This window comes from Lepidochelys kempii, chromosome 1 (assembly GCF_965140285.1).
Source record: "Lepidochelys kempii isolate rLepKem1 chromosome 1, rLepKem1.hap1, whole genome shotgun sequence".
Classification (NCBI taxonomy): domain Eukaryota; kingdom Metazoa; phylum Chordata; order Testudines; family Cheloniidae; genus Lepidochelys; species Lepidochelys kempii.
Window position 1 is genome coordinate 179,194,443 of NC_136380.1, and position 12,123 is coordinate 179,206,565.

Below are 12,123 nucleotides of genomic sequence, written 5' to 3' on the forward strand. Positions count from 1 at the left end.
TGCAGTGTGACCTAGAGGAATGAGTCCCCTAGACAGGGGAGGGGGGGAAGCAAATGAGTACAAAACAAATCTGGTCTATTTCTTGTTTTGACCCACTCCATCTATCTTTTACATCTTTGGCTGGCAGCAGACGGTGCAGAAGACTGCATGCCATCCACATCTCATGGCTGCTCGGCAGAAGATGGTACAGTACGACTGCTAGCCATCCTCATCTCTTGCCTGCCTGGCAGAAGATGGTACAATACGACTACTAGCAATCCTCATTTCTTGCCTGCCTGGCAGAAGATGGTACAGTACGACTGCTAGCAGTCCGTATCGCCTGCCCGCTCACCATAAGACGGTTCAATAGGACTGACTGCAGGACTAAAGAGAATGACCTGGTCAAGTCACTCCAAATTTAGTCCCTGCGCCCATGTCTGCCCAGGCGCTCCCAGCCGACGTGGCCAGGAGCACCTCGGACACGACGAGGAGGACTACCAGTCGTATTGCACTGTCTGCTGCCAGAAGGCAATGGGTTGCTGCTACTGTGCAGCAAAGCCGTACCACATCTGCCAGCACCCAGGAGACATAGGGTGATGGTTACCTGAGCGGGCTCCATGCTTGCCGTGGTATGGCGTCTGCACAGGTAACTCAGGAAAAAAGGCGCGAAATGATTGTCTGCCCTTGCTTTCACGGAGGGAGGGAGGGAACGGGGGCCTGACGATACGTACCCAGAACCACCCGTGACAATGTTTTAGCCCCGTCAGAGTGCTCCATTGTGACTGCTCTGGACAGCACTCTCAGATGCCCGATTGTTTGCCGTTGCTCTGATGCCGGGAGGGGCGACTGAGGACATGGCTTACAGGGTTGGCTTCAGGGAGCTAAAATCAACAAAGGGGGTGTCTTTACATCAAGGAGTATTTCAGGCAGGACTTCACGGAGGGTTCCAATAAGAAATGGTGCACCTAAGTTATCGTTCTTATTGGAACAAGAAGGTTAGCCTGGCCTCTGATTGATACATGGCTAGATTTACCTCGCTGCACCTTCTCTGTGAGTGACTGCAGTGTGACCTAGAAGAATGAGTCCCCTAGACAGGGGATGGGGGGAAGCAAATGAGTACAAAACAAATCTGGTCTATTTCTTGTTTTGATCCAATCCATCTATCTTTTACATCTTTGGCTGGCAGCAGACGGTGCAGAAGGACTGCATGCCATCCACATCTCATGGCTGCTCTGCAGAAGATGGTACAGTACGACTGCTAGCAGTCCATATCGCCTGCCCTCTCACCATAAGGCGGTTCAATAGGACTGACTGCAGGACTAAAGAGAATGACCTGGTCAAGTCACTCCAAATTTAGTCCCTGCGCCCATGTCTGCCCAGGCGCTCCCAGCCGACGTGGCCAGGAGCACCTCGGACATGACGATGACGGCTACCAGTCGTACTGTACCATCTGCTACCACAAAGCAAGGGGTTGCTGCTACTGTGTAGGAATGCCGTAACGCGTCTGCCAGCACCCAGGAGACATAGGGTGACGGTTATCTGAGCGGGCTCCATGCTTGCCGTGGTATGGCGTCTGCACAGGTAACTCAGGAAAAAAGACGCGAAACGATTGTCTGCCCTTGCTTTCACGGAGGGAGGGAGGGAACGGGGGCCTGACGATATGTACCCAGAACCACCCGCGACAATGTTTTAGCCCCATCAGGCATTGGGATCTCAACCCAGAATTCCAATGGGCAGCGAAGACTGCGGGAATTGTGGGATAGCTACCCACAGTGCAACGCTCCAGAAGTCGACTCTAGCCTCGGTACTGTGGAAGCGCTCCGCCGAGTTAATGCACTTAATGCACTTAGAGCATTTTCTGTGGGGACACACACACTCGAATATATAAAACCGATTTCTAAAAAACCGACTTCTATAAATTCGAACTTATTCCGTAGTGTAGACATACCCTTACAAACAGCTTTGCAAATACCTTCAGGGTATACTGGAAGATTTGTCTCTTTTCTCATTGGCCCAGCACACCAATGTCTTCCACTCAACCCAACAACATTTCTGTTTGTCTGTTTGTATAGGCACATCCAAAGCAATACTCAACCTCCTCTGGCCCCAGTTCCACCACTTGGATATGTAGCTGGAACCCTTATTTCAGATTTGGAAACAGACATTCCAGATGATGATGAGGATGACATTGAAGAGGAAGCTATAGAAATCACTAGGCCACTAAGAGGTCTAGAGCATACTCCAGGATCCAGTATGGACAATCTAGACAGCTCTGTGACAGGTAACTGAACACATTTAACAGTGAAACCAACCTATTTGTAATATTAAAATACATCATAAATCAAATACCTTTTAAGCAAAAATTTATTCCATTCTATTTCTGTGACATTTAAAATATGTTAATATTAAACACTAAAGTTAAAGAAGGATTTGAAAATACTTTTGCTTTGCTGCAAAATGATAAGAAAATTCATGAATTTTAAAAAGCTTTAAAGACATGAAAGAAAACTCAATTATATCCTGTCTTTCATGAAAAGTTCAGTCATTGGGGAAGCAAGTCTGTTACATAAAAAGAGGGGGGAAGCCCTTAACTTTGAAACGATATACTGTATTTTGTATATTGGGAGCAGCATAAAAAGTTAATGTTATCTTAAAATGTTTCTAGATATTTGGCTGTGTAAAAGCATGCACTGATGAACACAGGAAGGTTAAAAGACTTTTCAAAATAAGCTTGGCTAGATCAGCACAACATTTATTTGTAGACTGAAGAAAATGTATATGTAGGTGAAACATATATTTTATACCCACTTCATATTGCTGTGTTTAATAAGTGTTCCATTTCAGTGAAGATATTTAATTATTCTGTCACCTTTTGCTTCACTGTTTCTTATTCCTTGGATGCGCAGAAAAGTTACAACTGCAATCAACAAAGAGGGGCCTGAAAATGCATGCTAAACTATTCCACCGAATCTGAATTAGTAAAATTGCTGTCAAAGAAAGACAGGGAGTTTTCTGAGAAGAAGCTGTTTTAACATGAACATTATGAACCCTTTCTGAGGCATCAATAAACTCTCCTTTGAACTGAAGTTGGATCTGTACATAATGTACTACATCCATTGATGTATTTGAGTCTATTGATGACTCAAATGTGCATGGTCTTATATAGCTCGTTAAAAAAAATACTGTTTGTCTCTTCAGTCATTGATCTTTATGTGAAAACACTAATTTCTAGCTATACCTGCACAGTACACTTGCTCACTGGGGACATATTAATGTAGCACCACTTAATTTTATCTCACCTCTCTGTGCCTTACAAGTTCTAAGAATTTTACTCCCTTATCTAAACATTGCAGCTCTGAAAACACATTGCAGTTCCCAGTGATGGAGGCAGTACTGTGACAGTGATGAAGCATCAGTACCTATCATTTTCCTCTTCTTCCCTTGTTGAATTAAACAGTGTACTCTTCTATCCCACTTTCTGGTTTTTCCCTTTCCCTGGGGCCAGACTGCTTGCCAAGCTAATTACGATTTAAGAACTGTAGCTCTAGTGTTGTGATTTGAAATCCAGATCCAACTGAAAGCTGTAGAGTTATAGTTTAAATCTTTTAATTCAGAAGGCTGACTTATTAGTGCACGAATATGGTAAGCTACTTTGCCTGAATTTCTAGCATAATCTCCTTCAGGCTATAATTCTGCATATTTTTACATATCTCACTAATGGCTCTGAAGCCTTTCCATTAGGAATGCAGCAAAGGTTTCACAGTGGTAATACAGGACTAAATAAAAAAAATCAGCTTACTATATATTGTCCCTTCAGTGTTTATTAATATGTCAATATTAGTATATCTGTATATCAGAAAATGAGCATTTCACTCATGTACATTTTCAACTGTTATTAGTATCCTACTTTACCTTATGTGAAAGAAATAAAGACAGCTGCATTTCTGCTGCAGTTAACATACTTCTGGGTTCCTTACAATTGATGCTTTTATGAATAAAAATCAAACCTGCTTTCCTAGATAGAAATACTGCTTAATTATCAGTGTGTTAAAAATCTCAGTCTGTGAAGCTGTATGTTGCAGGAAGAAGTTGTGCTTTACCTCATAACTTGTAAATAATACATATGTTTAGTAGAAATGACCTACAAAATCTCAGGCATCTAGATAACAAATTGTCTTCTGCCTTCTTCAATGACTGTATGGGGGAAGTACGATCAAAGCCTTCATTTTCTCTCTTGGATTTGAGTTTCTTAGCAATAGTATAACTTTGACATGAGGGAGTGCATATTATATTTGTGGGGAATGTTTCAAAGGATAATATTTTGATATTTCTGTGATCCTATTAACCCCATAGGCTTGATATTTCAGCAATAAGCAGGGTATGTAAAACACAAGTAGATCCCATTGTTTCAAAGGTTTCTCAAATTGCCTAATTTGCTTATCTTTGATATGTTAGGCATTCCTGAGGTCTCCCCACATCCTGCAAACAAAATAACTAATGAGTGGTCTCACCCCTCTTCCCACATTAAAATACAAGCTCATTCTTTGTGTAGGGCTTCAGATATGTTAGAACAGCAATTTCCTGAGGCTTTTATAACGTTGTTTCATTTCTCTAAAGGTATTGAATATTTTAGAAAATTGAGCAAAAATATAGTACCTGGTCCCTAAGAACTCAGAAGCCAACATTTATTTTTTTAAAAAGGTGTTTCTGTGAGGTTAGTACTTATGGAAAAATATTGGCTCACATCCCCAGATACTGAAGGCCTCAGAACAGAGAGACAATGCAGATAGAAGCAGTGCCCTGAGGTCAGCCTTCCTCAGCACTGACCTGGAGATATCATCTCTAGTAGTGAGAGGATAGTTTGGTCTTCATAGCGGAGACAAGCCTTGTGCTTTCTGCTGAGGCTGCCAATAAGTTTTACATCCAGCACCCACTAAGGGGGAAATTTTGGTGCTATGCAGACTGGTTCAGTGGAAACAGAACTCACACTTCCAAATGCATCTGACATAAGGCGTGTTTAAGTGATGGAATTTATTGCCGGTGTTTCTCCAGGAAGTCTCCCATTATGGCAGTTAGAAAATAGAAGTTGCTAGAAAAGTCTGAATAACATCTAAGACCATGATTAAGCAGAGCTGATGGAGATGCTGTCAGATTTTGGTGCATTCTGAGTGGTCTATTAGTGGAAGTGGATCTTTTTATCTGAAAGTGGATGAATTACTTTGATCAAACCATAAAATTTGATAGATGGAAAATCCAATACAATTCCAAAAATTTGAGGTTGGGGCCCCAAATGGAAAGTCACCATCAGGATTTTTTTCTAAAGGCTATTTTATTAGGGTCAGTAGGATCATATGTCAACTGAATTAGGAAATGTTAGATTTAGAAATTATAGTAGGGTCCTCTCATTGTCAAAACGTCTTTGTTTCCCAGCCCCTCTTGATTTAGTTAGTGCTAATGGAGGATGCAGACAGAGATTTTCCTCTATGCTTTTAAGCTTTTTCTGTTTGTGAGTGAGAGGCCAAATGTTGACATGTATTAAAAAAAAAGGGAGGGGGGAAGAGGAGTTCACAGTAAACACATCCTAATGGTCTCTAGGTACTATAAAGGAAACTCAAGCTGGGAAAATTCTATTTAAACTTTTGAGTAATGATTTTATAAATCTAAAAGCTGAAGCATTAATTTGTTTCCAGAAAAATTCTGAGTAATAGTAAATGGAAAGAAGGACTTATTTTAACACTATGATGTTTTTCCCAGCATCTAAATCATCCATAGTTTATTAGACAATTAAGTTGTTGGTTCTCATAAAAACATTGAGCTGATATAGAACTCATGCTTTCTTATCTTTCAGTTAATTGATCATTTATGTCTCCTTTTCTTTTAACAGGTTTGTTGAAATATTGGTAATGGGAAATTTGGGGGACAGATTAAATGTAATGTTTGTATTCATGATGCAATTTTGTGCCATAATTTTGACCAGAATTCTTCTTGTTCTGCTTTATTCGTTATAGGGACTTAATTGTCGAATATTACTGTATGGGATTTGATCCACTTTTCATTGAAGTCAACTGAAAAACTCTTAGGCCTTGACCAGCCCCCTTTCACCTCCCCTCCCACCCCTTAAAATTTCATAGCCTTGCCACCAGCAGTGTAAAAACAGTGAGCACTCTAGTTACAAATAAGGTACAGACATTTTAAGAACTTTCAGCCTTTGTCATCTGTGATAGACCTGCTCCAGTGACCCTTCTACATAATGGTTCATGCCATTACCCCCACTAGTGCCTCTGTACTTATGTGGAAGCTGAGGAGAAGAGAGTTTACTGTAGATGCAACCCTGTTAAGTCCAACAGGAGTTTAATCAAACCCATAGTTTGCTCAAGTGAAACAGGATACATCCATCAATGGCTATTAGCCAAGACCCATGCTCTGGGTGTCCTTTAGCCTTTGACTGCCAGATCTGGAACTGGATGACGGGGGAATGGATCGCTTGATGGCTGCCCTGTTCTCTACATTTCCTTTGAAGCATCTGGCACTGGCCACTGTCAGAGACAGGATACTGGGCTAGATGGACCATTGGTCTGACCCAGTAGGGCCATTCTTATGTTCTTATGACTGAAAACAGTACACAGTTATTCTTGCACATGGGTAACAAAAATGAAATAATCTAAAATTCTAATAAATATGCCAACAAGAAGCAAAGCACGGAGAAAAAAAACAATCTTCTTTTGCATATGTTCAACCTACTTTTTTTTTTAAAAAAAAATTACTCGGCTTGTCAGCTATGTGGTAAAAGCTGTTTATTCAATGTGTCTGAGCACAAATGTCATAACTCTAGAAAATTACACAACATCCGTTACTTAACCAATATTTTACCAAGGCAGAGGTCAATATTGGTATTGATTTACTCAGGGATACATATTGCAAAAGATTTTATTTTACAGGCAGTTAGGCAGATTGCATTTAATAGGACGAATGTGGTTCATGGATTAAATATGTGCTTAGAAAATAGGGAACTGCTAGTTTTTGTACCTCATAAAAATGGTAATACTACAATTAGCAGGGTCATACTATAAAGCACAGGCTTTATCCTAGCTTAATGGATCTGGGGATAGGCATTCATCAGCAAGGATGGATTTAGCATAAAATGACATGTAAATGAATTGATGACTGATCATAAATTAATTTTAGTGCTGAAGATGTAGTAGAGACACAGCAAGATGCCACTTTATCACAGTATTTTACTGCTGGGCAACATTTGAGCAACTACTTAATGTGCGATGTGCATTTCTTCTCTAACAGCTTCAATAAATTTGAAAAAATGTTGGGCCTTTCAGCAATATGGAAACCAAAACACCTAGACAGACTGAAAGTAGAAACACAAATAAATTTGGCTAAGTGGCATAAATTCATTTTTCATTAAATGTTTATAGACGCCTTGATTATGTGTGGACCTATAAAATGTCAAACTTATATGAATGGCTTCTATTCTTTTGTTAAAGATTCCTGGCCAGAAGAGACAATTTTAAGAACCTACAGATTTCATTTCATACTTATAAATTTCAATATTGGGTGGGGGAGGGGGATCACTGTTGTATAATATACAGGATATGTCAAGGTCTTATTTTCAGAGTGGGTTTATAGATAGATAAATTTATAGATAGATGTAGCACTTTTTTATTCACTATTCAGCACTTCCCATGATTCTCTGTTATCCAGCATAGCCATAGCCTCCCACTGTTACATGATTCCCTACTAAAGTCGATGATCATGTTTTGTATTAATAAATAAATATAAAAGGCTGGATGTGCTCCTAGGAGTGTAAAGGGCTGTTCCTGCACACTGTAGGCAATGAGAGTTTTGCCATTCACTTCAGTGGAAGCAGAATCAGGCTCAGAGAATTGGATCCTGCAAAAGCACTGGTCGCTCTGGCCCTGATCAAGCAAAGTACTTAAGCCTGAGCTTAACATGAATCATGGGGCTAATCCCCATGTTTAAATATAAGCATGCGCTTAAGGTGCTCATTTGGGGAAGCACTTAAGCACATACTTAAGTTTTGTTGGCTTCAATTCTTAACGTTAAGTGTGTGCTTATAAGTGCTTTACTGAATAGAGATTCTTTGCTAGATCAGTGCATAAGGGCCAGTTTTTAAAGGTATTTAGGCACTAAAATATGTAAATAGGTGCCTAGCCGAATTTTCAAAAGGGCCATTGGGAATTTGGCACTTGGGCCCTTTGGAAAATCCCAAAAGGCACCTATCTGCATCTTTAGACACCTAAATGCCTTTGTAAAGCTAGATCTAAGTGCTTTGCCACGTGGGGGCCAGAGTACTCAGCACCTTGAAGGATCAAACCTTAAATCAATACACCTGGACTAGTACTAATCAATAGCTAAGAGCTTGTTTCGAAGGTATCTGGACCAACGGGCAGCTTTCTCTGAAAAGAGAGGTTGGTTGTGTTTCACATGCAGGGTAAACTTAAAAACAGTACAAGAGATGTACTGAAGGATTCAGTTTGCACAAAGAAGTAGCTTTTTCATTGCCTGTAAAATGTCAGGAAATAATAAAATCAGTAGCAAGCAATCTACTAGCAATTCTATCCTCCTAACCTTTCTGTAGGAGCAAAACAACTTCCTGCGTGCCTTAGCATCCAAATATGTTTTATGGAGCAAGAAAACAGAGTTCAACTTTTCAGATAGTTGATTTTGTTTTGCATAATGCATTTACTGCTGGTGTCTGCAAGAGTAAAATTTGCAGTTGACAGAAAACGTAAAAACTCCAATGTACTCTTCGACAACACAGAGTAAGTTGCTGTATGTAAAGGAGGTAAACCTACTAAAAGCCTGTTTGGAAAATACACAGTTGATCTGAGAGGGACACCAGTACCTTTTATTCTACCTTTATGCAGATAACAATTGTTTATCTGGTTTGGAAAACAGTGCCAGTGGGCACCATTAAAAAGCAGTCATCATTTACTAAGTGTGTTAGGTTTCAGAGTAACAGCCGTGTTAGTCTGTATTCGCAAAAAGAAAAGGAGTACTTGTGGCACCTTAGAGACTAACCAATTTATTAGAGCATAAGCTTTCGTGAGCTACAGCTCACTTCATCAGATGCATATCATGGAAACTGCAGCAGACTTTATATATACACAGAGAATATGAAACAATACCTCCTCCCACCCCACTGTCCTGCTGGTAATAGCTTATCTAAAGTGATCATCAGGTGGGCCATTTCCAGCACAAATCCAGGTTTTCTCACCCTCCACCCCCCCACACAAATTCACTCTCCTGCTGGTGATAGCCCATCCAAAGTGACAACTCTTTACACAATGTGCATGACAATCAAGTTGGGCTATTTCCTGCACAAATCCAGGTTTTCTCACATCCCCCCCACCCCCATACACACACAAACTCACTCTCCTGCTGGTAATAGCTCATCCAAACTGACCACTCTTCAAGTTTAAATCCAAGTTAAACCAGAACATCTGGGGGGGGGGGGTAGGAAAACACAAGAGGAAACAGGCTACCTTGCATAATGACTTAGCCACTCCCAGTCTCTATTTAAGCCTAAATTAATAGTATCCAATTTGCAAATGAATTCCAATTCAGCAGTTTCTCGCTGGAGTCTGGATTTGAAGTTTTTTTGTTTTAAGATAGCGACCTTCATGTCTGTGATTGCGTGACCAGAGAGATTGAAGTGTTCTCCAACTGGTTTATGAATGTTATAATTCTTGACATCTGATTTGTGTCCATTTATTCTTTTACGTAGAGACTGTCCAGTTTGACCAATGTACATGGCAGAGGGGCGTTGCTGGCACATGATGGCATATAGCACATTGGTGGATGTGCAGGTGAACGAGCCTCTGATAGTGTGGCTGATGTTATTAGGCCCTGTGATGGTGTCCCCTGAATAGATATGTGGGCACAATTGGCAACGGGCTTTGTTGCAAGGATAAGTTCCTGGGTTAGTGGTTCTGTTGTGTGGTATGTGGTTGTTGGTGAGTATTTGCTTCAGGTTGCGGGGCTGTCTGTAGGCAAGGACTGGCCTGTCTCCCAAGATTTGTGAGAGTGTTGGGTCATCCTTTAGGATAGGTTGTAGATCCTTAATAATGCGTTGGAGGGGTTTTAGTTGGGGGCTGAAGGTGACGGCTAGTGGCGTTCTGTTATTTTCTTTGTTAGGCCTGTCCTGTAGTAGGTAACTTCTGGGAACTCTTCTGGCTCTATCAATCTGTTTCTTTACTTCTGCAGGTGGGTATTGTAGTTGTAAGAAAGCTTGACAGAGATCTTGTAGGTGTTTGTCTCTGTCTGAGGGGTTGGAGCAAATGCGGTTGTATCGCAGAGCTTGGCTGTAGACGATGGATCGTGTGGTGTGGTCAGGGTGAAAGCTGGAGGCATGCAGGTAGGAATGACAGAGATCTTGTAGGTGTTTGTCTTGTAGGTGTTTGTTAGGAGATCTTGACAGAGATCTTGTAGGTGTTTGTCTCTGTCTGAGGGGTTGGAGCAAATGCAGTTGTATCGCAGAGCTTGGCTGTAGACGATGGATCGTGTGGTGTGGTCAGGGTGAAAGCTGGAGGCATGCAGGTAGGAATAGCGGTCACTAGGTTTCCGGTATAGGGTGGTGTTTATGTGACCATTGTTTATTAGCACTGTAGTGTCCAGGAAGTGGATCTCTTGTGTGGACTGGACCAGGCTGAGGTTGGTGGTGGGATGGAAATTGTTGAAATCATGGTGGAATTCCTCAAGGGCTTCTTTTCCATGGGTCCAGATGATGAAGATGTCATCAATATAGCGCAAGTAGAGTAGGGGCTTTAGGGGACGAGAGCTGAGGAAGCGTTGTTCTAAATCAGCCATAAAAATGTTGGCATACTGTGGGGCCATGCGGGTACCCATAGCAGTGCCGCTGATCTGAAGGTATACATTGTCCCCAAATGTGAAATAGTTATGGGTAAGGACAAAGTCACAAAGTTCAGCCACCAGGTTAGCCGTGACATTATCGGGGATAGTGTTCTTGACGGCTTGTAGTCCATCTTTGTGTGGAATGTTGGTGTAGAGGGCTTCTACATCCATAGTGGCCAGGATGGTGTTATCAGGAAGATCACCGATGGATTGAAGTTTCCTCAGGAAGTCAGTGGTGTCTTGAAGGTAGCTGGGAGTGCTGGTAGCGTAGGGCCTGAGGAGGGAGTCTACATAGCCAGACAATCCTGCTGTCAGGGTGCCAATGCCTGAGATGATGGGGCGCCCAGGAAAACCTGGATTTGTGCTGGAAATGGCCCACCTGATGATCACTTTAGATAAGCTATTACCAGCAGGACAGTGGGGTGGGAGGAGGTATTGTTTCATATTCTCTGTGTATATATAAAGTCTGCTGCAGTTTCCACGATATGCATCTGATGAAGTGAGCTGTAGCTCACGAAAGCTTATGCTCTAATAAATTGGTTAGTCTCTAAGGTGCCACAAGTACTCCTTTTCTTTAAGTGTGTTAGATTAACCCAGCTGAATTATGACCTAGGGGTGTTTGTACAACAAAGCAAGGTTCAATCTTTAGTTGTGAATGTCCACACGTTTGTAAGATAAACAAAGGAACATTTTTATTTTTACAGATTGTGGTGAAAAAAAATGTTTAAGCAGTTGGCCAGAATAGCTCAGGAGATTGGTAGTAATGTCTGGAAATTTTCACCCCTAGTTCCCAGTTCAATTATATCCAAAGTCAGTGGTAACCAAAAACTCACTACAATTTGATAGCAGTTTGCTGATCTATGTGAAGTGAGCTGCGAATCTCAATTCAGCTATCAAAGTACAGGAAGCCATAATACCAAACACATCATCAGTAGTTGGCAACCACGTTGACAGATTCAGCAAATAAAGATCAAATCAGAAAAAGGATTGAGCTTCCCTTTCACTCCTAGAGATGGTCCTTCCACAACACAGTTGAAGTATGACAGATTAAGGGAAAGAGGTGTGTGAGCGCATGTGTTTTTAGGAGCACACTGCTGCTCACCATGCCACAACTTGTTCTGTACTTAAAAGTGAGACTTCAGTCTCCAGGGCTTTCCAACGCTTTAAAAAAGAATACATGTGAAAAATGGGTACTCTAATTATTGTCAAATTATTATTACAAAAGTCTAGGTATTGCTAAGTAAACCTGGTCTGTGT

General features: G+C 41.3%; 1 protein-coding gene across 11 annotated transcripts in view; it reads left to right on the forward strand.

The window, feature by feature from the left end:
- ROBO2 (roundabout guidance receptor 2) overlaps positions 1-12,123 on the forward strand; it is a 643,837-nt gene that overhangs the window by 608,765 nt on the left and 22,949 nt on the right. For 10 of the 11 annotated variants that reach the window (XM_073303863.2, XM_073303872.2, XM_073303897.2 and 7 more), the window contains one exon: positions 2,052-2,260. In XM_073303863.2, coding sequence (XP_073159964.1) covers positions 2,052-2,260 — 209 coding nt within the window. Of the gene's footprint in view, positions 1-2,051; positions 2,261-2,885; positions 3,828-12,123 lie in introns of those variants that run through there. The other variant, XM_073303949.2, reaches the window with a different exon arrangement.